This window comes from Haplochromis burtoni, unplaced genomic scaffold, assembly GCF_018398535.1.
Source record: "Haplochromis burtoni strain Fernald_Lab_line unplaced genomic scaffold, NCSU_Asbu1 Contig_43, whole genome shotgun sequence".
Classification (NCBI taxonomy): Eukaryota; Metazoa; Chordata; class Actinopteri; order Cichliformes; family Cichlidae; genus Haplochromis; species Haplochromis burtoni.
The window spans coordinates 1,687,249-1,714,903 of NW_024582404.1; the positions used below are offsets into that span (position 1 = coordinate 1,687,249).

A 27,655-nucleotide genomic window follows, 5' to 3' on the forward strand; every position below is an offset into this window, starting at 1 on the left:
TTTAGAACCTGCATAAGCTCAACATCACTAATAATCTTTCTCATTCCAGGGCCAACATCAGAAGATGGATCATTAACTGCATGGATACAATTAAACTGATCTTTAGGGGAAATGTAAATAAATCTTTCTAGATGAGTCTGTGTGTGGGCTAGCTTATTTATACTTTATAGTAATATCTCACAGTTGTGAGAGCAGGTGGTGCATGTTTCAAATTTTTAGCTCAAACTGAAGCCATTCATGTGCAGCATCTACGGCAGGCAAAGAAGATCTGCTCTGAAAGCACAGGTGATGCGTAATGACCTGCTCTTCATTTTGCTAGTGACCCAGTTCAACTGGGACTTTTGTTTTAATTTTTTTTTTTTTTGTATTTTTAAAGGGGGAACCCAGGCAAAGAAACAGAACTGCACATCAATACTGGGATTATGACGTTACAGGTGACCCTACTGTAAAGCACTTAAACAAAATGGAGACTTTTACATTGGTTCTGCATATAGAGCCAAAGTTTACTTTTTTTTTTTTCAGCATGTAACTGAAAATGTTTGAAATCTTGAATACTTTTTTGCACCTTTTTTATTTCCAGACTGCTGTTAACTTAAAAGAGAAAATCCAACTGATTAGAGCAGTATTCAGTCTGGTTACTAGATAGTCAGATTTTTGATGTGCACCAGAGACAAATGAGTCTCAGGTGCAGATCTAAATTCACTGGGTAACTGCAAGAAGAGAAGAGGGGGGGGAAAAAAAAAAAACAGGCCTTCATGGAAAACTGCTGCATGCAGTGCACTCGCAATGCTTAACTCCCATGTTCCTTTTCAACAACCAGCAAAGCGACCAAATTCATCTCTTTATCAGTTAAGTATCCTCCAGGAGGTATGGATAGAACATAGGTGGTAGAAATAAGATTGTTCATTATAAGCTTTGAAAATGTGCATGTCTCTGATAATTCCCTTGCCTGATGAAATGCTGTTTGTCCAAATCGTGGTTTTGGTGGATCTTGTTAAATTGCTTTGAGATGTGGAGACTGCAGCCCTGTGACTAATTCCATTTTGTTTGGCAATCCCTCCAAGTCCTTAGCAGAGGCATTCCATGTTTTTGAACTTCACAGCACATTTAATCTATCAACTGTTTCCTATCCAGCATACAGTGTTCCTACACGTCCATGCTTATGTTCTGCCATTAGGTGGCACCATCTGACATGAAACTTGACTGTCATGTAGTTTTTGTAAATAAGTTAAACATGCTGCATTATGTAACACATTGTCAAGCCAATGAGTTAATTTTATTTTTTTGCTATCAGAATGTAAAACAAAAGGACTAAGAAAAAGGGTTTTATCTTTTTGTTTTTCTATTTTCCTTTTCTCTTTTTTTGACTAAATAATGTCAATGCACTTTATTGTAACAAGTCCTTTTTTTTTTTCTTTTTTTTTTTTTTCCCCAATAAAAATATAATAAAAAGAGACTGTCATGGACATGTTGGGACTAAAAGACAAATACTGCTGGAACTAGAACATTTTAATAGTTTTCTTTTTTTCTTTTTTTTTTAAACTATAAAACCAGTTTCCCTTAAATGGCAAAAGTCAGGATAGATCATTTAAGGAACTGCTTTCTAGAAAGTTGCTTTTAACTGGAATGACTTTACGCTGTCTCAGAAGTATAACTTGTGCTATAATGATATATTAGAATGAGTTAAAATTCTTCTATATCTCCTGTTTAAAATGACAGTCACATTTTAAGGTTTTAAAGTAACAACAAAGTAACACGTAATGACAGCTGCAGCTTAAAAGTTATATAATTTCCAGTCACACTAATGCTCAGACGTGTGTGTGTGTGTGTGTGTGTGTGTGTATATATAAGTAAATTAAAAGGTTTAAAAAATACAGTTGAAAACTGACATTAAGCCACCAAAAAGGCAGCTGTGAATGCAGCTTGAGTCACTGCAGCAAAAGGTTGATCCTGCAAGAAAGGCCAGAGGGCTGAAGAGGCGAGCCTAGTGATTGTTTTGTCCTGCCTCCCTTCAGCTGTGGCAGATGGCCCCGCCCCTCCCTGAGCCTGGTTCTGCTGAAGGTTTCTTCCTGTTAAAAGGGAGTTTTTCCTTCCCACTGTCACCAAGTGCTTGCTCATAGGTGGTTGTCTGAACATTGGTGTTATTCCTCTGTAGTATTTTTAATCTTGAGGTGCCCGTTGCTGGGATTTGGTGCTATATAAATAAAACTTAACTGCATTGAATAAAGACCGCCAGTCTCCAGAGGGGTTTCTGTTTCAATAGTCACTACAAGCACAACTGGTTATGTTAGTGTTAAATCATGCAATTTACATGCTACACTATGAAGTCCAGTGTCCAAAGAACTCCCCGAACATCTGCGCAGTTAATTGTATTTGGTCTAGTTTAGGCCATGTGTCACCAGATCCTATCATTTAACAGCATAACACATTTAGTAAGCCAATCTTCTTTAGTTGATTTCTTATTAATTTTTTTTTGTTTTGTTTAATTTTTGTATATTTGTTTTTTTTAATTAGCTTCTTTACATGCAATATTGCTTTGACTCTGATTCCAGTAATTTCATTGGCAGCAGTGATGCGTTATTGTTACCTAACAATAATAAAACTCATTTTAATCTTGTCTCCATTAATTTCAAACACAGATCTTTAGACAACCATTCTGTGAATCAAACTGGTTGGCATAGTGACCACTAAGCATTTAATTATAGAATAACTCAAACAATAAATGCAAAGCTACCAGATGGTAACCAGAATGTGTCATTTGCTTTATGGCAATTTTGAAATAAGATTGTGGCTTTGATATTGTTCAAAGTGTTTCACAACAAAGTCCCACAGCACCTGTGAATCATGATGAATCTGGTCCAGGTGCAATCAATCCACCTGTTTCCAGTCAATCAGATGGAGGGCAAGAACTTTGACTGGCTGTCAAAAGAAGATAAATTATGTGCACTGGACCGCTCCTACAACTGCACCACCGAAGGAGGAAAGCAGATTTTTTTTGTTTTTTTGGGTCTAGCTGCCTTTCTGCATGCATTTAGGTCACTATATGAAGCTATGAAACTATTATGGTACTATTTTTGTGCCCCCATATAATGGCTATGTCCATTTGAAGTGATACAGGGTTACTTAAACCTGTATTCTTTTCTAATGCGGTGCTGCCATGGCTACTCTGTGTGGGGGAGCTTCAAGCAAATGTAAAATGTAAGACAGCATGTTGACTCAAACTACAGCTTAAGTAGAAAATGACAAAAGAACTATTTCACTTGTGGCGTCGATCTGAAATTTTCTGTTTTCAGCTTTGTATCCTGACTCTGAAACTGCAGATGTGGTAAAACCTCAGCAGGCCTCAGGTTACCAGTCCAACCTTCAGCTCCAGCTTCTCAACTACCGGCCCTGGTCAGATTTCCAGATTCCTAATTATCAGTCCTGGTTGCGTTCTGAGGTTCCCACCTATAAGCCTCGGTCAAATTATCAGATGCCCAGCTATAAACCTTGGTCACATTACCAGATTCCCAACTATAGGCCTTGGTCACATTACCAGATTCCCAACTACAAGCCTAGGTCACAACACCGGGTTCCCAACTACCAGGCTTCGTTGCCGTCCCAGGCTTCCAGGTATCAGGTTTGGCCTCGGTCCCTGGTCCTGCCCACCAATACCAGGTTGAATTACAGGATCAGGCCTTCCAAAGCAGTACTCTGCCTCAAAGTCAGGGCACACAGAGAAAGCCTCAGACTTGGAGGCAAGTACAGAATTCCCAGCACAGGTTTCCGACACGTACCCAGAGGCAGGGCTCCCAGGATATCCTTCAGACTCAGCCTCAAAGCAGAACGTGGCCTTATCCTAGGGGCAGGGCTTTTCCCATAGACAACCATCAAGCTTGGAAATAGGCTTAATTAGAACACATGAGGATGCTCAAGGTAAGAATGGCATTTACTTTCTAATCTACTGTTGTGCTTTTAACATAAGATCGACACCCTAAATTATCTTTCTCATTTCAGATATGTCAGAAAATGCATCTTTAACTACTTGGACCCAATTAAAATGATCTTTGTAAAAATAGTAATAAAAAACTTCTATTTGTTTCTTGCTGTGAAGCAAATCTCTATAGTTCAGTCCTGGAATTGAGAACTTATGTACATGCTGTGCTGAAGTCTTGTCTCAGAGGCCAAACTGCTGATGCACTTTACAAGCTTGCACCTACTACAGACACGTGTATCTGCTCAAGTAGGATGACTGTCTTGACTCCATACAGTGAAGGAAGATGGAGAGTGTGGTATTGGGTGGGGTTGCTCTATGTTGGGATGGAGCACTGCTTAGCATATTTTATTTTGGGTATCGTGGCTTTCCCCTGCCACTTGACAAAATGGAAAAGTCTGCCCTGCAACTGTCCTGCAAGGTTTTAAAAAGGTGTTTGTTTTGTTGTTGTTTCTCAGATTTTGGGTATTTAAAGGAGACCTGTTATTCTTCCCAACTCTAAGTTGTTTTGGACTGGTGTGGCTCTTTAGCTTATCCTCTTCTTGAAACAAGCTAAACTAGGAGAGGGTAGAACACAGAAAATACATGAATGGAGAAACTCGAGTTCTCACAGACGATTACGAGTACTGCTGTGAAACTCTGCTTGGGTTTAATTTTCAACTAGTTCAATGGTGAGTCGCCAGTCAACGGACAACTGTTTGAGCCCCAATGTCAGTGGGTGGCCCCTGAAGACTTAACACAAGAGTACCATAGTAGAGACCTGACCTCTCTAAGTGGAGCCCACCTCCCTCCTTGTAAGCAGTATTCATGATTTTGTTCAAGCAAACCCAATTTCAAGGCCAAGAGAAGAAATAAAAGCAAGACATGAAGTGGAGCATATAATTAAATATAATCCTAAATGCAGCTAATTTGGCGTTAAATATGGGGAAGAGACAACTGAATAACATCAACACTATTTTATTTACTTTGATCTTTAACATTAGCTTGCAGTCAAGCAAGCAGCTGTGAAGCAACATGCAAGAAAAATGTGGCTCTGAAAAATCTTGTAGTTGTACATTTGACTCACTTGCAGTCAAAAGCATTAAAGACCAAAAGTAAAACCTCTACAGTGTATCCACTGCTATAGATTCTGCAGTAAAAGCCTGCCAGTTTGAAAAATTGAAAATTCAGATGGCTAAGGAAGTTTTCAACTTAATGTGCGTCTCCAGAGGAACTTTGGCTCTTGTATCCCTGTTTTGGAAGATTTTTTTTTTTCCTGTTGTGCTGTAAGTGGAGAATGACTAGATCACAAATGAGGCCCATCCAAAACCTCTGAGATGAGTTTGTCCAATGGATTTGTCAGTATGCTGGAGAAGGTCATGTGACATAAGGATCATGGCAGGATAAATATTATGGTGGATTATTTAAGATGATTATGAAAAAACATGTTTGTATATGTAACGTGAATAAAAGGGCAAAACTGTAAATGCTGTGTGTCCTTCTGTAAAATGCTATTTGAGTTGGCTCGTTGGTATCTGGTGTACTGCTATGTCCTTTCAAACATCGCTCTTATTTTATTCTGGACTTGGTTTTAATTTATACGCAGAATGACTGTCTCAGGTCAGAATGCAGAAGTTTCATTATTCAAGTCTGAATTGTTTGTATTTTGCTTTGTTCAGAAACTTTGTCCAGTAAGAATTGAGCTGAAAGAAAAGCTATTAACCTCTCAGGGAAGAGTCGGGGCCGACTGAGGCAGTACAATAAGGAGAGATCAGCTGGAAGAACTGAGCGTGATTTACTGAACGTACAAATGAACGTATCTGCTGATTAGATTCCGATGGGCCATCAGATGGGCCATCAGATGGGCCATCATGGCAGGATGGAGTCTCCGCTCTTACTGAGGTGTGTGTAAGCCTAGGTTGCACAAATGAGTCTTAAAGGGAGAATGACAGAGGGCATAGATTTAAACCACGCAAAGTGGAGGCTTATTAGCTCAGAGAAGGTGGGCTGGAAAATGATTGGACTAGAGCACTGATGTTAGTATTGAGATGGACAGCATGCGAAAGTGGTAAAGAAAAGAAAGTAGGCAGATGAATGAACAGATTTTCCTTACTGAACTTATGCTTCATGTCTTTAAAGAACTAACGCTGAAACATCCACTCCACGGGGCGTTTGAGTGACTGCCTTTGGGCTGTTGGCTTAGGAAGTGTTCATATCTCTTTCATCCTAATTCCTGCTGATATGCTTAAAGGCAGTTGATATGTTGTTTATCTTGAATTTATGTTTTGATTCTCTGAATATTCCTGTACATGAGGTTGAAGGAGTTTTGTGTTTATTACATTTTCAGAGTTTGCTCCCCTTATTATTAATACTGAGCTTTGCGTTACCTCTGGTGATCAGTTTTCTGTTTCGTTGTGTTGTTGCTGTCGGGTTTCTGTCTTTCCTTCCAGCCTCCTCCCTCCTGTGTTCCTTCTGTATGTTTCAGTGTGTGTTCATGTCTTTGTGTTGAGTAGTTATCTTTTGGGTTATTTCCTGTTTTACTTTGACGGTGAACTACTTTGAGTTTTACTTCCCTTTGATGACTGTCTTGATTCTCCACACCTGCATCTCATTCCTTTAGCCGATTCTGCTCCCCCTCGTGTAAAAGTGGTCCAGTCTTCCCCTCCGTCTTTGTCACAGGGCTTTCTGTGCTTCCTTCTGTGTACACCTGCTGTTTGGGATTTCTGTTTGCTCTCCTTTTGGACTTTGTATTAGACGCTGCATCCCAAATAAAAAGACTGACATTTTGCTGCAGTTCTCTAAATGCTGACTGTCTCAGCCCTGATAAAACCAAGTCCCCAGGTACCAACCAGAACCTCAGCATCTGTAGCTATTAGTCTACAACATGCCAACCAATTTTCCACGAATGCGTTTTTGCAACAAAGGCCGCAGTGACTTCTTTAAAAGCCTCGACCCTCCTGCAGACCCGTGTGCTGGGCCCAGACTGAAAAGGGCCAAGCATAAGGATTCAGAGGGGAGAGTTCAGATAACATGATTGTAGCTTATAGTGCAAAGTTGATGCTTTGTTGTGATAACATTGTGATTTTCATTCTTTTAGAATGAGTGACTCATTTCAGCTGTGCAACTGTGGATGATATCTTATAGTTGAAGAGTAACAAAAATGAATTTTGTACTACTTTGGTGTGTGTGGATGATTCAAAGGCGAAATTCAAAAACGCACAAGCTTTAATGCACCTGAAACCGACTCCAGATGTAAGTGATTCAGAGCACACTCATCTTATTTGTTAAACTAACTGAATGATAACTGAAAAGATGCTAGTCAGTGATTTCATACTGGGTGCTTTGGCAGAATGCCTCCATCCACAGCTCAGCAAATGCTTTGAACTGCATTTAGAAGCCTCACTTATAACAAAGACAGCCTAATGCTCTGCACATCCTCACTTGTTTCAGTCTTTTTCTTGCTGATTTGATTTGACCACTTGATGAATACTCAGTCCTCCCAGTGATTCCTGGTGATGCCTTCTGGTATCTATGAAGCGCCTTGAGGTGACCTTTGTTGTGATTTGGCGTTATATAAATAAAATTGAATTGAATTGAATCTACAGTTTTGCAGATGCACTGTGGTGTAATATGTTGAGTGTTGTTCTAAAGTTTACCTAATTTTAAAACCTGCTAAAGACCAAATCACCTCCTGATACCTTAGAGCTGAAAGATTGCGTACTTTCTTTTTACAGTGACTGTATGTATATGTAGAGGTGCTGTAGTCATGAATGCCTATCAGCCACACTTCTGTTTTACTATAAGGCTTAGCCTTTTCAACAAGCTATGCAGTTCAATGAATATGCATGTGTTGCAGGGCTTCAATTTCCTCTACCATTAACGTAATCTCATGTTTGCCTAAATAGGGGATGTTTTATTTTTCTTTCCTTTGGTCCATTGTTCTTCCTTCTAAACCCTCAAATGCATCAGGGGAAATCTCAAGGCTTGTTCCATATTGCAAATGGTATTCTTAGAAATCGCTTAAGAATGTTTTGATGAAGGAGAGCCATTAATTCATGTTTCTGTAGAGCTGTCAGCCTCTCAAAGTTTTCAGTAACACTTTGTAATAAGGCCCGTGACCAAGGGTGTAATTCCCCTATAATGTATTTTATTTTAGATTACAATGCAATTGTATTTACCTACTAATACCTAAAGGCAGGTACACTAGAATGGCAGGTAACAAGTCAGGTTATGTCACGGTATGGCATGGCACACCGTGGAAGGAGTGGGGAAGGAGGACCCAGGCGCGGTGCTCTATGTACAAACAGTGTTTATTTACAGAGTGAAAACAATGTAACAATAAATCCCCGTATTCTCCCAGACTCCCGTGTCGTGTCTCCCGTGAATAGTCCGTGTGCTCTCTGCTCCCGTGTCAGCACCCCCCGGTGCTCGCTGCTCTCCGTGCCTTCCACGCTCTTCCTGCGGGAAACAATAACGGCAGCTGTCAGGACACTCAGAATGGCAGGCATACACTTTCTGACTTCGCTTAGACAGGGTGACTAACGTGGAGTCTCATGCAATGATCCCGCGTCGGTGGGAGCTCCAAGACTCTCTTAAGTAGCTCCCCCGACGAGGCCTGATCAGCAGCAGGTGTGTGGCTTCGGGTGTGGCCAGTCCCCTTGCAGGACCACACCCTCCAGGCCTGATGCCGCCTATAAACAGGTGCTCAGCCACACACACACATATATACACACACACAAGCACAGAGAAGGGAAGCAACACCAAAATACATATAATAATGATAATAATAATATAATTCATAACTGCTCAGGGATCCTGGGTCGCTCAGACCCAGGACCCTGTTAGGTTAGGAAACAACGAAATTATATTGTAAGGTAATTTTGAAGAAAAAGAAAAGAAAAAACCATCTTACACCACACCATATTATTGAGTAGAAATAAATCTTGCCTTTTTTACATTTGCATTTAATATTCATTATGTTAATGAGCAGAATGGATGTTCAAAATCATGCTGTACTTGAAATTACTTACTGTATAATTTGTTTCTCCTCTTCTGTAAAATACCTCAAATTGTGCAATATTTAAAACGACTTCTGCACTGCCAAAAATGACTTACGCATCAATTAAAATCCTTACAGACTTCTTTAATTACTTTACTGAAATATATAATTATTCTTTGTTTGTTGTAAAAACTTTACTCGTTAACCCTTTATTTTAGCGTACGTGCCCTTAAGTATTAGTAGGTAAACATAATTACTTTGTAATTTTAAATACAATAGAATGAAGTTCAATTTAATTACAAAGGAATTACGTGTTTAGTCGCGGTCATATCATAAAGTGTTGCCAAGTTTTCTTTTGGCATCACTTAATACTGTACTGTTTTTCCCTTCTTTTTGTCAGTGAAGCAGGAAACTAGGGTTTGGGCATGTCAAGCTGAATTCAACATTTCAAATGTTGCGTAAAGTGTTATGAACCACAGGAGGACAATTGTATGCTCGAGCTGATAGCCCAGATTCCTACTTTGCCTGTGACATTTGAACGCAGCACAAGTGCCGCCCCGCTCTACCGGATTTCAGCCGGTAGGCACTCGTTTTCTGCCAGTGACAGTCATCCCTTTAAACCCTAAGGACCTCCTGGATTGTCCACCTGCCCGACATCTGTCCCTTTCCTCACCGCGCGGCGCGATGAAGCGGAAACTGAGCGACATTTAGGAGCAGTCTAAAGGACTTCTGTGCAACAGGCACCTGGGCTGCAAACTCACTGAAGGCTGGTCGGAGGAACTGTTGCACAAAATCCCGCTGCGATGTCTCTGCTGTGCGTTAGAGGTATGCTCTCACTTCACAGCTACAGGTTCTCGTTTCAACAGGAGAACTCGTGGATCTGCTCGTGTGAGGGTTTCTTAAACGGGCGAAGTTCTCACGGAAAATATTTTATATATAAAAACACAAAAACTTAGATGAAAGAAAAAAGGAAGGCAGAATATTTGAGGGCAATACTGTAACATTATTCTGAAACTATCCAGTTGTGAAGATACAGAGCATAACATAAACTTTAAGTGTTTCCCTGAAAGGTGAATTTAAACCTCATTTGCCTCCAGTGACCTTTAGTGTAACACTCAGGCTGGATGCTGACTTTAAAAAAGGAAAATCACAGTTAAGTGAGAGCGTTTGGTCATTACCGATGGATATGTGCGCATTAATGTTTTGTTGCTATTCTATGGTCCGATATTGCGAGTCTGAAAAGTTACGCTTTGGTTAAATCGAGCCATAGTAATCAGTGCTCAATGCCAATGCTCACCAAAGAGCACTCTCAGTTTTCACCTGTTAAGGTATTAGCTTTGTATCTAAAGGAGGATTGATTTAGTCTGTTAGGCTATACCCAAACATAAGAGGGACATTTATTTCTGAAACTATTAAAAATCATAGACTCGTTTTTCTGAATGAAAAAATGCTCACAAAATGATTGAAGTTTGTTTTCTTCCTGTTATAGTAACATATGCTTGATTCTGATAGAAGGTCTTCTGGCCCTGATTTTTACCCATTTCGTTGGCATATTTTTATGATTATTGGGGGTTTTTTGTTTTGTTTTTTTAGCTTTTCATTATTGTTCTTGAACTTTAATTTGGATTTCCATTTATCCGAGATTCTATGATTATTTTAGCGTTCCAAGTCCTGTTTAGAATTATCATTATAGGTCAAGTAGTCTTTGAGTTCTATTATATTTGGTCCTTGGTGTTTTTGGTGATCGTAGCCTCCACCGTGTTTCTCGGTGTTCAGTTGAGTGTCAGTGGCTTGTCACTGTGTCTAGTTGGCTACTTCCTGTTTGATTTTGTCAGTCTCTTTTCTTCACCTTAGTTTTACTACAGGTGCCTCATGTCTCAGTAGTTTGAGTTCAGCTGTGTCTTCTTACCTTTATGTTTCCATTTCCCTGTGCATATCCTCGGTTACAGTGCAAACAAGGCTGGATGCCGTGTCTCCATGCTGGTTTCAGACTTGATTTGTGATCTGAAGCTACATCAGTAAAAGCTCGGTTTTCTGATTCTTTCAGGTGGATTCTTAGCAGCCTACATTTGGGTCACTTATACTCTTAAATGACATGAACCTGAAAACTGTCAATATTACATGTTAAAATAGTTTAAAACTGGATTCATAACATAATAACATAACTTAGGACTGTATACTCTCACCTGACCGTTAAGACTGCACATCTTCAATAGGGTAAGAGGAAGAAAATAGATTAATCAGTGGCTATTTCTTTGTAATTTGCTGTGGCAAGAACACATTTTATGTATTTGCTGACATTTGGTACTTTAAGGTCTTTATCCTTAAGCTGACTGACCCCTTTAAGGTAGCAGGTTATAGATCTCTGCAGGGACATTATTAATAAAATGTGCACTTCCTTCTTCATTGTTCAGCGTTCTCTTTCCACGTGAACTGCCCCCCCGAGTTGCCCTGAAGCAAGTCACTTGATCTGCAGTTGTTCAACTAAAGCTGATGAGCGATGTGAGATTTTAATGTCTAAGTAAAAGAATAAGAAATGATTTTGGATTTTTTTTTTTTGTTTTTGTTGAAAACCTGCATGTGTATCGGGTCTGACAAAGTTTGATTCATTAAAGGTTAAAAAGCCGGCGCTTCCCCTCACCGACGGTTTATTAACATTTTTGGCTCCTTCCCAGATCACAAATTGCTCTTCTCTCGCAGACATGCTGATTGATTTTTCACACCATCAAACTATTGTCTGGCTATCTCCAGCTCTCAGCCCCTGGTGTATTGTTTCTCACTGATCATTTCTGACCATTTCTCATCTTTGGGTGCGAGTGCTGCCTGAGGATGAAAGGCCACCACCACCTCCACCCAACTCCTATTACAGAGTGATGAGATGAGGGTGAGGCTGGAGATGGAGGGAGTGAAGCACACCTGGGTCGCAGTGGGCTCAGACAAGTGGAATTATAAAATAATCTAATTTTGTTTCATAGCTTGCCCTGGGATTGAGAAAGTGTGCTTCATGCTCACATAAAAGTTGTTACTTGTTCAGGTTAGCGTGAACCCTGGACTCAGCTTTTTAAGCTTTGCTGTTTCACTCAGAAGGACAGAAATATGGATTCAAATCAGTCATGACATTGTCCCACAACATCTGGACATATACGCCAGAAATGTTCACTACATCATCTTTATAAAGTGCAGATTTGTGAGTGCTTGCAACTTGTTTCTGCTGCCCAGATGAGGCCATAAATATCAGTTATTGCAGGTCTGACTTAGGATGGACTCAAACACTCATCGAAGCTGGTGACTGAAGTAAATGCATCTTATAAATATGAGTGGATGTGTGATTCTCAACGTTTCTCCCAAGTGAATCTACATAATATGTCATCTGACTGTCCTTTAAACAGTATTTCTTTTCCTTTTTTAAAAAGTCTGAAGTATTCCATCATCTGACTTTCACAGACACATCAAATCTTTTATAAAGAATATATTTTTAGATGCCAGACTAGAATGGTTTAATAGTAAACAACAACACTGTCAGAAATAGGAAGTAAACCACAGTTTCCCATGTGAAAAGCTAATGTTTTGTTAACTTGTCCAGCCCATCATTGTTTCTTTGCAGATTCAGTGCTTTATAATGTCACCTGAATTCTTCCTGAGATAATCTCCCTTTTTAATGGAAAGGTCTCGAGGGGTCAAGCTTGGTGGCCTTTCTTTGTAACGCTAATAATAGACTTGGAACTCTACCTAGTATCTCCTTGCATATGCAGACAGTAAGGTGAGAAACATGAGCTACAGGCAAATAAGGAGAAATAACCTCACAGGAACGAGCAGCGAACAAAAACAAACAGTCTATAGTATTAAGATTCACGCTGTCAAAGAGCAGTCCTTGGACGTGCATGACCCCACCTCCTGTAATGTGTGCTCTTTACTCTGCTTTTAGGTAATTTCTGCATAAAAGTAAATTTAGCTGCTTTAAAATTTCCACAATCCTTATGTTTCTTCCCTGTTTCTATGGTTTAAAAACTGCTTGGTGTAGTTTAAAGTGATTATATTGGACTAAAAAAAAGAGCCTTTCTTCTTTAAGACGCTGACAACACCAGCAGATAACAGATAACCAACTGTGTTCTTATGATGTCTTCAGGCTGTTCAGGGACAAGAGATGTATCTCTGTGTGATGAGCTGGGAAATGCTCTCTCTGCCTGTGGTAAATGTGTTCTTTGGCAGTTTTCTTGTCTATGATGTACCTGACATGCTATCAGAGAAGCCAGTCTTTCCATCTCTTAAAGGAAGTGCCTGATATAAAACCTGACGAGTGGCATTCTTTCTTGGAAGCTGTGATACTTTTCCGAGGCTCATTTCCTCATTCCTGGTTGTGTTGAGCGCCCTCAGAACCTGCATGGTGGCCTGCAGATCTCTGCAGGAAGTGAATGGCTGCAGAAACGAAAGCAGGATGGGAGGACACAGCTTCTGACAGCTCAGTCAGTACCCACTCCTAGCTATTTCTGGATAGCAATTATCAGTGGAATAAATGCATACACTGATGGCATTGCATAATTTGCTCAGTGTTGAGTAAGGTTACTGTGAAGAAATTGCATTAGAGGAAATTATCCGGCAGTAATAGAAGATAAATACGTGCAGGTCGACTGTCAGGCATTTAGAGAAAGCAGAGTGGCATTCAGTCTCAGCAGATCGGCACAAAAACTGGAGCTTGTGCTGATTTTATTTATGTTTTTTGTTTTTTTAAATGGCCTGGTTTGGATTCATCCATTCAAGGTGATAACTAAAACCATTTTGTAGGCCACCAGATGAGGGCAAAGGTGAGGGCAGACCAGGTCAGCCAGTACACCGGCACACACTGTAGTGAAATGACAGGGATGCAAGCAAAGCTTCAGCGGCCAATCTGTGGAGGCGGGGGTGGGGATAGAGGGGAAATAATCCCCATGCCATCTGCTGCTTTTCCTATCCTGCGTGGTTATGCTTGTATACGTGTGTGTATGTTGGACTGCAGCTCACATGGGCCAGAGGACTTCACTTCCTCCTTCTCTTTCCCTCCCTGTCATGATAAGGCTATTTCCTGCTACGAGCATTGGCTCAGTCTAACAGTTTCTCTTTACACTTAATCTTTGCTACTGGCCACTTGTCTCAACTCAGGCCGAGGAGTGCTCAAAGAAGTAGACTCCAAGACGATTGTGACATGAAATGCAGAGAAAATATAGACGCAAAACTACGTTCACCTGATTTGGTGCTGTCTCAGCACTTTTTCTTCACTTTTTCTTTTTTCTTACAAAGGCGGGAGTTTTGATAGTGATTGGTGATTCTTATTGCAGTATAAACATCAGTTGGCACATCACCACACGTATTTGTGAGTAATGACAAATATGTGTAAACCAGCATCCGTCCATTTTTTTGCACTTATCTGAAACAGAATTGGATCAGTATTAGGCTAAACGTTCCTAACATCACTGTTTTCCAGTTACTCCTGGAAAATCCCGAGATGCTCCAGGGTAGATGAAATATATATTTAATATCTCCAAAGACTTCTGGTCTCCCCTCAGAATCTCCCAGCTGAAAACACTGAAGGTGCAAGGAGTAGAGATGGTGAGAGTACATGAGTTTAAATACCAGGGCTCAACCATCCAAAGCAATGGGCAGTGCACAAGAGATGAGAAAGAGAGTGCAGGCATGGTGGAGTGGGTGGAGATGAGTGTCGGGGTGATTTGTGACAGAATGATAGCAGCGAGACCTGCTATGGTTTATTATTTGGAAACCGTGGAGCGGACAAAAGACAGGAGGACAAGCTGGAGGTGGCAGAGCTGAAGATGCTTTTCACTGGGAGTGACCAGAAAGGACAAGATTAGACATGAGTACATCAGAGGGACAGCTCAGGTCAAGCTCTTTGGCAACAAAGTTACAGGAAAAGAGGGAGACCACAGAAATGATCCATGGATGTATTGAAGGAAGCTGTGCAGAGGATGCTAGGGATGGAAGTACATGATCCACTGTGGAGGCCCCTAAAGAGAAAACCAAACAAGAAGAGGACAAAGAGTATTTAACAGTTCATGTGCACTGCATGGTTTTACATAGGTGATCGTAAAAGTTGTAATATTTCAATTAGGGCGCAGCGTTGTGGTTAGCACCACCGTTTCACAGCAGGTGGGTTCTGGGTTCGAACCTTATGGTTACCTGAGGCTGTATGTGTGGAGTGTTCTCCTGTGGCTTTCCTCTCACAGTCCAAAGACTGTTGGTTAGGTTCATTGGTGACTCTGAATTGGGTGTAGATGTGGTTGTCTGTCTTTCTGTGCTCAGCCATGTGATGGCCTCTTCCCTCGGTGACATCTGGGATGGCCATGATCGCTGTAAACCTAAGATAGACAAGGTGGAAAAAAATCAACATATGAAGGCTTCTGAGATGAAGCGTTATGACTCCTGGATTCTCTTTGTGCTCATCACAGTGACCACAAAGGTTAGATACTGATAAAACTGATTTAATGTCATTGTTTTTATTGATTCTTATCGTTTCCTGGTCAATTTTCCTGAATTAAAAAAAAAAAATAGACCTGCAGAGGTTTGAAGGGTCAAAGTAGGGCTGGGCGATATGGCCTAAAATTCATATCGCGATATAATTTGAAGCATGTGCGGTAACGATATATTATTTTCTTCTGTATAATGTATTTTCCACACTATAAGCACACTTAAAATCCTTTAATTTCCTCAAAAATCGAGAGTGCCTTACGTATGAATTCTGGTTGTGCTTACCGACCTCGAACCGATTTGGGCATACAGAAATCTGTTAAAAATGTTTTAGTACAACTTTGGTAAGCCGCACTGCTTGATGGATTGTCAGAGCATTACGGCTGCCGTAGTGAGGAGCTTCGCGGAGTAATCTGGGTCCAAAACTTCGTTCACTTCAGGTCCCAAAGTCAAGCGAATACTGAGAGTTTAAAAACTGTCTAAATTCTTTCATCTTTAATTAAATCATCAGTGTTGCTGCTTTACCAGGTGTAACAATTAAGTTTAACATCGATGCATCCATGGAAACAGAATTTATTAAATTTAACGGAGTTAGAAGTTAACAGGAAGTTAGCTCGCTAGCTTCCACCTAAACATGTTGTGCTACATGATTGCTAGCGACACAGCTATGTTAGCATAACATTAGCACAGTGAAGCTGGAGGATGAACGCCAACTTTTTTTCCACTCGATAAAAGTTAACGTGAGGGATTCTGGTGGTCAGGGACAAATGCAATCGCATAGCAGGATGCTGTACACGGGCCAAGCTTCAGTCAGGAGAACAACTGAGATTATTCATCCACAATATGATGTTAGTTATTAATATACTGCAACAACATGGGACTAGAACAGCTGCGAGAGAATTCAACATTAATGAATCAATGTTATGGAAGTGAAGGAAACGTAGTTTTTGGCTTTCCCCATATTTCAAAAGTGCTTCATCTCTTTGCTATGACTGTCGCCCGGCATAATTTGCAGATGATAATGGTTTTAGCCGCTGCCATGCTTTCGACCAAAACAGGTGCAGCTTGATGACATCATCAACATGCGCTATCGCGATAGAGCGATATAGTCAAAATCTCTATCGTTGGCCAAATTTATAGCGTTTCTATCGCCCACCCCTAGGTCAAAGTAATTGCTTTATTATATGAAGGTCTGATCACTGTGCAAAAACTGATCAGGAAAAGGGGTTGGATGTAACTCAGGTATGCAGAAGTCCATAAGTTTCATTTCCTTATGAATGCAGGTCCTAGAAAAACACGGAGGATCTAAAACTGGTTTTAATCCTGGTTTGTAAACTAGGTTTGTGAGTTCTGATTTGTTTTAGACCCCAGATATTGATCGATTGGGACTCTAATTTGTGTTTGTGATTAATACATGTTGATACACAGTGAACAAATGAAGACAAGCACTCAGGTAATGGTGTGACTGTATGTGTCTGTGGTAATGTCATGGTCTATAAAGCCCTCGTTCCATGATTCACTCATACTGGATCACTCGTGGACTTTCAGTAGCGTCTCTCTAATTGGCTTATTACCGTGGAGAGGTAGGGAGACGGTCTCTTTTAATTTGCGTTTATGCAGGATAATATGTGGTATACATGCTAATGTAAACACAATGAGGCACTGGCATTGAAACGGATAATTAAATGAAGGAATGTGTATGCCCACAACACTAAACTATACACAGAATATATATATTACAGCTTTGCCTTGCAATATAAAGTGTCTTTAGATACAGTTCAGAGAAATTATGTTAATCCGTAAGCTGAATTTGAAGTGTTTGCACACAAACATACAGCCATATATGCTGCTAGCATGAAGCCCGAGCGTAAGCAGAAGCTTATACATGAGTAAAATGATCAAACATACTTCAGTCAGAGGATATTGACCAACCCATGCTAGATCCACAATAGTTGTATTTATTAGGTCGGCCTGGCGAGGTCCACGGGGGCTGTACATTAATGGAAGTGAGAGGGTGTTAATGACATGGCCAAAAGGTTTGCAACCTGTACGCTCTCAAACCCACCACGAGCTGAAGGACTGGAGCTAAAAATAGAGGCACAGTCTGGCCCCTTGTAATGACACTGCTATAGTCTGCGCCTGTCTGGCTGCTGAGCATGTCAGGTCTGCTGCTCCTGTTCAACACGTTTTATTAGGTGTTACTACACCTGAGTGATTGTGTGGTAATGTTATATTTCAAAGTAAAAGAATATCATATCTTTTATGTGCAGCTTTTCTTTAGATGAAAAGCGCATCATTGTAAAAGGGTGCCATCTTTTATTTTTAATGAAATAAACCCCCAAAGTATGCCAAACATAAATAAATATGCACAGATATGCTCAAGTTTCATGAGGGGTGCAGATGTCCTGTAGGTTGTCTGGCGGGGTGTTAGTCACAAACTGAGACCAGCTGGCAGAAAGAAGCAATCAACTTGCGTAGACTTTCAGATATTATTTAGGGTGTTTAAATATTGCATTTGACTATTTAGGAATTACAGCCATGTTTTCCCAACCTGATGAACAGTCTTGTGTCCAGCTGTGGTCTGCTTTTTTCTCTTTTTTTAAATGAATTCATGACAAATTAAAGAAATAAAGATGTAGAGCTGATTCCAGGCATATGTGCTGAGTTTGGTTTAAGAGGTGTCCAAAGGGATGTCAGTACAAGTGTGCTAACCTGGACTTGTAATGCTGACATTAGAACTTGGTCACTGGTGTTTGCTGATGATGTGGCTCCTGATAAAAGTAGCTTAATCAAATGATAACACTGGTTAGGTGTTGCTTCACAAGACAGAGGTAAAGTGGCCCCAAACCTCTAAGATCTCCATAAGATCACCAAATTTTCTGAGACTGTCGCCTGACCTTTGACCCAATCTAGCATGTCTTTCACTCACTGATGACAAAACTGAGGGAAGAAGATTCGTGAATGTTCGGGCACAGATTAGAGGTCGTGGATCCTGTCCAGGGCTCTCCTCTACACGGCCAGCTTCCAGCGTCGTGACGCTTCAGAGGCTCAAAAGTGTCTTTATTTCACCACCGAGACGCCATTTCCAACCCTGAGCTTCAAAGCTGCACTTTCATTGTCACTTCAAAGAGCTCAAACCTGAGACACCAGAGCAGATTGTAAGTGGTCACAGTCAGAGCTGCAGTCCAACAAAGAGAAGAATGTTATCTGTGTACAGAGGAGATGACAGAAAATCATTTTAGCTTTCAGAGTTTGTCAGATGTTGTTTTTTTTCTCTCCCATGTCAGGCTAAAAGTTCAGTCTTGGATAGTTGTTTTGGATATCGGTTACAAACGTGCATTCACTGTTCATGTAATTCATAGATGTTGTACTCCTGGTGAGAGCAACGTAACAAACATTTAGGCCTTACTTTCAAAATGTATTTGGATGAATTTTACATGTGATACGGAGAATAAACTTAACGCTTAAGTGAACGATGCATATCCGTAAGTTAAATATAGTGAAGCCCATAATTTGACTCAGTTTCTGTAGTTTAGCCTCTGCACGCAACCACAGTTGTAGCTTTACTCAAAAAAATGTGTGAGGGGTTTAGAAATTACACCCATTTTTATACACATAACTCCATTTTTTAGAGGTTTAAAATGAATTGTCCAAACTAACAGGTTGTTAAATGTTAATGTTTCTGATAATCTAACAATTAGCCGTGATAAATCATTACAAATCCCACATCTGTTGCCGTCCACTTTGACAGAAATTGACAATTAAAATTGACAAATTAACTATTACATTTGTGCTCATCAACCTTCCTGTTATATAGGAATGTATCCAGAATATAACCAGCGAGCTGCCTTTGCTCACTGACAAACACTCATTCAGATTGATGGCAACATGTTGGCAATCTGACTGCATTTGTAAATTAGACAGCAATCTTTTTTAAACCTTTGATAATCTCTCTGAGAGCGAGTGCAGTCAGTTCAAGTCAGGCACCAGTTGGCTCTGAATTTGTCAAGCTAAGTGTGTCCAGTTGTTTTGTTTTTTTTGTTCGCTGTTTTTTGAGCCCATTTAATTTAATTTTACTCGGCTACCGTTATCTCAGGACGATATGCATGTTTGTAGTATTCCTAGAGTAATGTAACTTTGTCCCTGAATGGATACAATATTGCAATTTTGCAATAGTATTGTGATACCATGCTGTATCGATTTCATTAAAAGAAAAAATCTACTTGTCCTGCTAATGATGACCTCTCTCTCTTTGGGCCTTGTATTTAAAATGACAATGAAAAGTTATGTAATGCAAACCCTGAAAGTTCGGGATAGATACAAGATGGCTGTAATTGCTCAGTAAACTTGTTTTCAAGCAAACATAATTATATATTTTAAATTGGGCATTTAAAGAACCAAATGAAATATATTATCAAGCCTGCTGTGCTTGAATATAAGCTTCAGTATAAGCATTGTGTTGTGCAAAAACACAATGCCATGTCATCCACGTCCTCCATTGCGTATGGAGACATTACAGATGTGTGTTTGAGTGCTCCTCAGTAGCAGCTTTAATCCAGTGCACTAGTCATCACACGAACATCAGCCTGCTTTTTTCCCCAAATGGGTTTTCTCAGTCTCTTTATTTTTTTCAGGTATTAAGAAAGAAAAAACTTTGTAAGGTTGAGAGTTAGCTACTGACCAATGAAAAGAAGTCTTTCTGCTTTCCTATGTCTCTTTTGTAATTCATCCACAGTACAATGTAGCAGGGTCTGGTAGATTTCAGCCCCGCTTAAAGCATTAGCTTGGAGGGATTATCCCACCAGCTAAACACGCGGTCACCAGCAGCACGCATCCTCTCATACAATCACTCCAGAGGACACGTGCCTGCTTTACTACCTCTGATCAGCCTCACCAACCCTGTAGCCCAGAGGGATGCTGACCTCTGCAAGCACTAAAATGTGACACTGACCATCGCTTTTTTATTTGTCCAGATCTTAAAGAGTGCTTCTGTCTGGTGTAGCGATGCACTTGCATTTATATTTTAGGTGATTTTTTTTTTTCATTACAAGCCTTTGTTTTCTGCCAGTTTGTCAGCACTTCCTGTTCGTTGCTGTCTTCAAAGAGAACATTGTATTGGCTGTGCTTCATTTGCATAAAGTTGAGGTTTAAGCTGCTTTAAACAAATCAGGATATCTTGTGCTATCCAATACCTGTGGGTGTTGGGTAGCAAAGTAAAAGTAACACGCACTCAAAACCGCAAAGTAACACGCACTCAAAACTGGATCGCAACAAATTGGCGCTTTCGCGAGTACGTTTGCTGATAGTAATGTCATGTGATTCAGCTAATAACACAAGGATTTCATTATTTTTGAAGCCACGCTGAAAATACTCAGCAATCTGTGCATTCATGACTGGATGTAATACCGGTAGCTTAGCTGTAGCATTTGTACCTGAGGGCTTCAGCTTCCGGGCAACAAGGAAATGACGTCATTCACATAAATTACTGATTGGCAGCGCTAACTCGATATTTTGAGTCACTTTTTCTCACAATTTTGAGTTAATAACTAACTCAAGTAAGTCGAAATTTTGAGAAAAAAAGTTGAAATGTTGAGAAAATAACTCGAAATTTCGAGTTATGGAGTCTTTTTTTTTTTTTTTTCTTTAGTGGCAGAAACAGGCTTCCATACACATCAGACTAAGGGAAGAGGATGCATTTTTCCACCAGGCAGAAGTTCAGAACTCATTCTGATGTTGCATTGTCGCTCTCAGGTTTTGAAGGATTTTTTGATTGTGCTGCATCATTTTGATCCTTGGTGCCTTGTTTCAGAGATGACTCTGTGCTCAAATGTCACAAACGCATATCATCACATCTGGTAGGGCTTTAAATCCTTTGTACGTTATATAACGTCTAAGTATAAACTTTGCACAAGTCACATGTCCGACGCTGCCAATCATGTGTGTCATGATAAGGCTCTTCTTGATTTTAATTTGAATGAGCTGCTGATCCGGTTTTATCGACTTGACTCGAAACAATGTTGCGCTGTGCATTACATCGGACTCAGGTGTAACACCTGACAGCTGCCATCTGTTGTCACACAGTTACAAATATGAGCTGTGTTGTTTTAATGTTGGTTTTAATGCTTCTCCGTTAGGAGCTGTGATTCTGAAAGGTGGCTCACTGGCAAACAGAGCCAACTTTACACTGAATATTTTGTAAAGTAAATTCAGAACACGTGAGCTAAAGTTTCAGAACACTTTTTACATTCATATAAAGCAGTGGCGCTACCCTTGAGTCACCTGTTTCACATTTATTTATTTTTAAATGAGACTAAATCACATCTTCTCTCACAGTGTTGGGTCATTCATACAGGTAGCGTCAGAGCCCAGTTGGCACTTGACCAACGAGGCCACTGTGAGCCTCTGCCGAGCTGGCACGACTGACACACAAAGCAAGCTGTGCTGACAGCCTAAGATAAATGACCTGTTAACAGTCTCTCTCTCTCTCTGTTTTTCTTATCACATCTCTCACTCTGACTGTGATTGAATGAGCATATTGATCTTCCTCAGTGAGAACATGTGTCTAAACTGGATTTAAATAACTGAATTAGCCCTAAAAGGCAATAAGCTTTCATACTGCTGCATAGTCAAATGACTGCAACAGATTTAAGGGAGGCCTGATTGAACTGCAGATCAATATCGGGGACTTTCAAGCCTGAAGCCAAGAACATGTTGGCATTTCAAGACTCTCTTGTGAATTTCAAGGCATTCTGGGTCTCAGTACATTTAAAATCTCAGCTCTGTTTTGTTTAAAATATAAAATATTATTGAGTTCTTTTTTTCTAGACAAATAACCCCTTTTTCTCTAAATGCTAGCTTATAATAGCAGTTTCTCAAATTTTTGTCATGCTGCTCTTTAGAGACTAATAATATTTAGTCCTCAGAGTAAATACATTGATTGCAACACCATCAGGAACATAAGGTTTAGTTTTCACATAGTTCCTGTTGTGCAAACAAAAGTCGCTGCTTGATGCTTTGCTCAGCAAAAGTTTAAAATGCAACATTACAGTAAAGCCAATGAAACACACAAAAATGTGTATACAGATGACATGTGTCAAACTCAAGGCTCTTTATACATTTTAATAAGGCCTGTGTATCACTTTAGGTTCTTAAATGTATCAACTGAGCTGGGAAACTGAGTAGAGCACAAAGAGAGCCCCATTCTGCTCGATTATTCTGTTTGAATCCACATATTTGAATCCAAAGATACGGAGTCATAGATGAAGAACGGTTGCTTCAGAAAGTTGCTGGACTGAGAGGAGAAATGTAACTGCAGCATCATGTTTCCTTGAAAGTGAGCGAGCTGTAGTCATATTCAGGTTTGTTGTAAAACTGTAATCAGAATACATTATTTTGCTTGGCCTAATTTTGTAAACCCCTCAGTCGTAAAAGGCTGAGGAATATTGACATCAGCCCGCTGGTCAGGTGGGTGGGGGCGTGGCCAACGAAGTTTGTGAACGCCATCGGCGCACATTTGGGATTGTCGTGCCAACAGGTGCAGCTTGAACTAGTAACACAGTTGCTTTATTCCACCAATTACTGCGGCGCTAGTGTAGCTAATAGGATTACTGATTAGCAAAGAAGTAACTAAACATGTAACAGAAACAGAAACATGTCTCATAAACTCACATTTTATTCATGATAGAATATAGAAAACCAATCAAATGGTTAAACTGAGAAAATGTACCATTTTAGGAAAAGTATTAGTCTATTCTGGATTTGATGACAGCAATACTTTTCAGAAGTTGTGACAGGGTGATGTTTACCACTGCGTAGCATGCACTCGTTCTTTTTTTTTAACAACCGTCCAAAAACATCTGGGAACAGAGCAGCTGTTGGATTTTGGAGAAAGCAATGTTTTCCCTTTCTTGTTTGGTAGAAGATGGATTTGTCTGTTTGTTTTTTGCGTGCAGTATTATGTGTGCAGTACCAGGACGGAAATAATAACCAAAACCTTCTTAAAAGCAAAATTCTACAGGGAGGAAGGGTTGTATCAGGAAGTGCATCAGGAATAAACTCTCTTCCAACTCAAACATGCAGATTTATCCACTGTGGAAATAAGAAAGCACCCAAAGTACCATCAGCTGTTCATCAAGGTGGAAGCTATGGCTTATAGTAAATTATGTGAAGTCACTGAAAAGATTCCAGTAGGATGTATGCAGTGAGAAATGTGTCTCATATCCTTCCACCCACAAGATAAACTTTGAACTGTTTCTTATCACGGATGTGGGATCTCTATGAACGGTTCCAGTGTTTGGCTGGGTTAACTTATTCTAGGTTAATATTTATGGATTTAGCAGATTGTGTCAGTGTCTTTTCACAACTCATTTCCTCGCTGATTGTTGATTCACACAGTCCATTCTTCCTGCAGCTGTTGCAACAGTGCCAATACTGTTTCAACCACAATAATATACATCAAATATAAAAACTGTATTTGTTTCCTACAGTCATACAACACATTGAACTGTTATTTAATAGGCTTGGGGTTAATTTTATGAAATTTTATTGCACAATTTTATTTTTGAAGTACATCAACAATCAGGAATAAGAGTATAGAGGGGTTAGAACATTGTTCAGTCCCTCAAAAATTAAATTCCATTGAAATATCTAAGTGTATATAATCCTGATGAGTCACAGAATCCTCTTCATCCTCTTCATCACATTGGGACTAATAGGTTTTTTCTCTCTTCTTCTTTCAGTAAAGAAAGCCAAACTCCACGGGCCCCCAGGTAAGAGTGTATTATTTTGGCTCTTTCTCTGCTGCGCTTTTTTTGTATATGCTATTTGTATTTCTACATTATTTCACAGTAAGTCACTTCAGTGATCTCCAAAACCTGATACAGACATATTGACTCTGCAGTGTCTGTGTCCAAGATACAGAGAACTTTATCATCCAGGAACAACGGTATCCACTCATCACACTTTTTGTTTTGTCTTAGAGATAAAAAAAAAAAAAGAAATATAAACAGTTTTCTTTAAGTTTTGACAGAGTCCTCTTTTTAAGACCTTGACCTTTTTCTCACAGCCTGAGGTTTTGCACCAGTGTTAGAAGTCTTCAGTTTGTAGGCATGCTAAGACTTTAATCATGCACAGCTGAGGCTGGCGGTGCTCTCATTAGTTTTGAAGATATTTAATAAGCAAAAATTGAATATTTTGAGCAGATGTTTGAAAAACAGTAAGAGGTTTCCTAATGTTTAAAAGTCCTCCAGTGACCTTGAATGCCTGACAGCATCAGAAATCATGCTCATAGCTCAGTACAACAGATAGAAAGTTTGGCCTTGATGATTTTTGCACCCTTTAAACCTTTAAACTGTCTCTGAGCGGGGTGACCTGGACACTGGAGGGGACGTGGGGGCGTTGGTGTCCTGCCATAGACTGCTGGAGGCCTCATCTCTGCTAACTGGAGTCACTGAACTTTAATATGTTTATCCTGTTGGTGCCATTTGGAGCAACTTTAATGGAAATTTCTGACTAATATTGTAGCTTGTTGTTCATAAAGTTAATGTTTTGGTTTTGATTAGTGAAATGTATTTTATTAGGCAAATATGTAAATGACACACATTTTTTTTGGATGCAGTTTGCTAACCTAGCTTACTAGTGTTAGCTGATAGTACTCCATGTAAAGTCTTTTATCCACATGAAGTCACTTCTGGCACCAAAAAAACAATAAAGAGGCAAAAGTCTCTTCTTAAATGTTTATCCAGTCTATAACACAGCTAACACAGAGAAACAGACAACCATTCACACCTACAGCCAATTTAGCCAATGTGACGTGTAAGTCTTTAGACTCAGGGAGGAAGTCAGAGTACCGGCTAGTGGATTTAAACCCAGATGGTTGCTATGAGGCGACAGTGGAGTTCAGTTGCCTATGGGCAATTTAGAATCGCCAGTAACCGATCCCCACCAACTGCATGTCTTTGGACTGTGGGAGGACGTCAGAGTACCCGGAGAGAACCCATGCAAACTCCCCACAGAAAGGCCCCGGCTAGGAGGTGGCTCAAACCCGGGGTCATGTACTTAAGTTGAATTAAAATGTGGAAATAAAAGTTTGTCAGTCCAAAAAAAGGGTACATTTTGATCTGCTAAGCAGATGTTAGTCTGGACTTGTCCCTTTGTAAACATGTTGCAAAATGCTTGTTTGAATCTCTCTGTGGCTGCACACAGACGTGTCACAAAGCTGAAAAACCATTTTTCAAACGGTTCCTTTTCACACATGAAGCATCAACGATTCAGCAGCCAGTCAAGAGTGGGACTCCGTCTTCCCGCACATTTTTGTTCTTTGTTTTTTAAACAGTTTTGCTGGCTGCAGCTGTTTGTCCTTCCATCTTCTCTCCAGGCGATGATGACGGTAGAACAACAGCAAAGAGTGGGAGATTGAGAAATCAAGCTGGAGGACGGGAGAAGGAAATCAATAGATCATCACAGACAAAGGGCCACCTGCTAGCCTGAAATGACTACGTGTCATCCCGGCATAAAGGAGACGATGGAGACAAATCTCTCAGTTTCTTTAGTAGACAGAGACAGACTCCATACACGAGCGATTTGTCACTGGCTGCCTTTGGCCTCTGATTGACGAGCAATTTCTCAGAGCAGGAGGGCGAGATTTGAATCCAGGGTGCATGAAACGGGACATGGGTGGTTGTGTCGGTGGCGCCTGTGGTGTCCTGTAGTTCCTCTGAACTACCTGCAGTAGGACACTGTAAACACATTAGTTCACAAAATGTCTTTTTTTCCTATCTCGGCCTGCTTAAACAGGGTCTGTTGTTCTCTTGTTTTTCACTGTTATACATTATGATGATTGACAGTCCAGCCGAGTTTGTTTTTTTGTGCCAAATTGTGATAGTCCTCATTTTGGAAGTTGTCTGATGCACACTGGAAGTACTGGAGCTCTCTGTTCGTAATTTTCTCATTGGAATGACCTGAAATAACACACCTACTTCTCCTCCCAGCCGTAACACCCAGTCACGTCAGTGAAAGAGAATAAGCGCAGGACGGCTTTCTGTCGGGCGACATGAGTTTGTCCCACTCTAATGCCCCAGTTTTAAAAACATGATCTGATTTTATCTTAATAGTAGAAGCAATAGATTGTTTGCCTGGGGGGAGCTGGCTGCTGTCCCAGGGCCCTCCTGAAATCTCATGGGTGGATGACCTCTGAGGGATGTTAGCTGATTTGTGTCACTTTATTAGTTTAGAAGATGTAACTTTTATCTTGTTTTTAGGCTCTGGAGACATTAATCTCAGCTATACAGCACCCAGCAAGCATTGGGTTTCGGTGCAAATATTAAAATATTATTAATAGTGATTTTTGTTTTCATCCAGAGCCATAAGCAGGTCAGTTGTTTGGTTGTCGCTGAGCAAGAATACCAGCCCAGTCTCAGAGTCCAATTTAAATGCATAAGCTGAGCACCATTTTTAAAGGTTCACAGGCAGCAGTTGATTTGTAAACATAACCAGGAAGTTAAAAAAACAAACAAAAAGTAAAAATTAAAAAGATTTACCAAATCAAAACAAGAAGAAAAAAAGTTCACAGAGCTGAGCTGTCCCCAGAAAAACCACAAACACTGCAGTCAGCTGACAAACCTCCAACATATTTGTAGTTCTTTTCTTTTTTTATGTTCTGTACTTTAAGAACCATTATCTCTGCACATACAGTTTAGCTGCGACACATGAAAACACTTGTGCATAACTGTAGTATTATTTGAGCATATTGCTCCAGTTCTGGCCTCCTTACACTGGCTTCCAATTCAATTTAGGATCTATTTTAAAATCCTTTTACTGGTTTTTAAATCCTTAAATGGTCTGGCACCTGTATATTTGTCCGATCTGCTGAAGCCCTGTGTCCCCCCTCGCTCACTGCGGTCAGCTGAGCAGCTGTTGCGCTCAGTCACTAAATCACGTTTGAAACTTAGAGGAGACCGAGCGTTCTCTACTGTGGCCCCGAAGCTTTGGAGTGATCTTCCTCTGCCTATTAGACAATCTACATCAGTGCTGGTTTTTAAATCCAGGATGCACACTGGAAGTACTGGAGCTCTCTGTTCACAACTTGTAATTTTCTCATTGGAATGACCTGAAATAACACACCTACTTCTCCTCCCAGCTGTAACACCCAGTCACTCAGTGAAAGAGAATAAGCGCAGGACGGCTTTCTGTCGGGCGACATGAGTTTGTCCCACTCTAATGCCCCAGTTTTAAAAACATGATCTGATTTT

General features: G+C 40.3%; 2 protein-coding genes and 1 long non-coding RNA gene across 4 annotated transcripts in view; all 3 read left to right on the forward strand.

Annotated features, from left to right (window-relative positions):
* Nucleotides 1-135, forward strand: part of LOC102299650 (chromatin modification-related protein eaf-1) — a 2,136-nt gene extending 2,001 nt beyond the window's left edge. For both annotated transcript variants that reach the window (XM_005921954.3, XM_014333479.2), the window contains one exon: nt 50-135. The gene's annotated coding sequence lies outside the window, so the exon portion shown is untranslated. The remainder of the gene's footprint in view (nt 1-49) is intronic.
* A 2,834-nt stretch (nt 136-2,969) lies between these two features.
* Nucleotides 2,970-5,432, forward strand: LOC102299457. Its single transcript, XR_315776.3, has 3 exons — nt 2,970-3,198; nt 3,294-3,915; nt 3,997-5,432. It is a non-coding gene; the product is annotated as an uncharacterized LOC102299457 (long non-coding RNA).
* Nucleotides 5,433-9,514: 4,082 nt separating this feature from the next.
* Nucleotides 9,515-27,655, forward strand: part of LOC102299138 — a 178,958-nt gene continuing 160,817 nt past the window's right edge. Inside the window, exons 1-2 of the mRNA XM_042220112.1 lie at nt 9,515-9,776; nt 24,146-24,175. Of these exons, the coding sequence (XP_042076046.1) occupies nt 9,755-9,776; nt 24,146-24,175 (52 nt within the window). The 5' untranslated portion in view covers nt 9,515-9,754. The remainder of the gene's footprint in view (nt 9,777-24,145; nt 24,176-27,655) is intronic.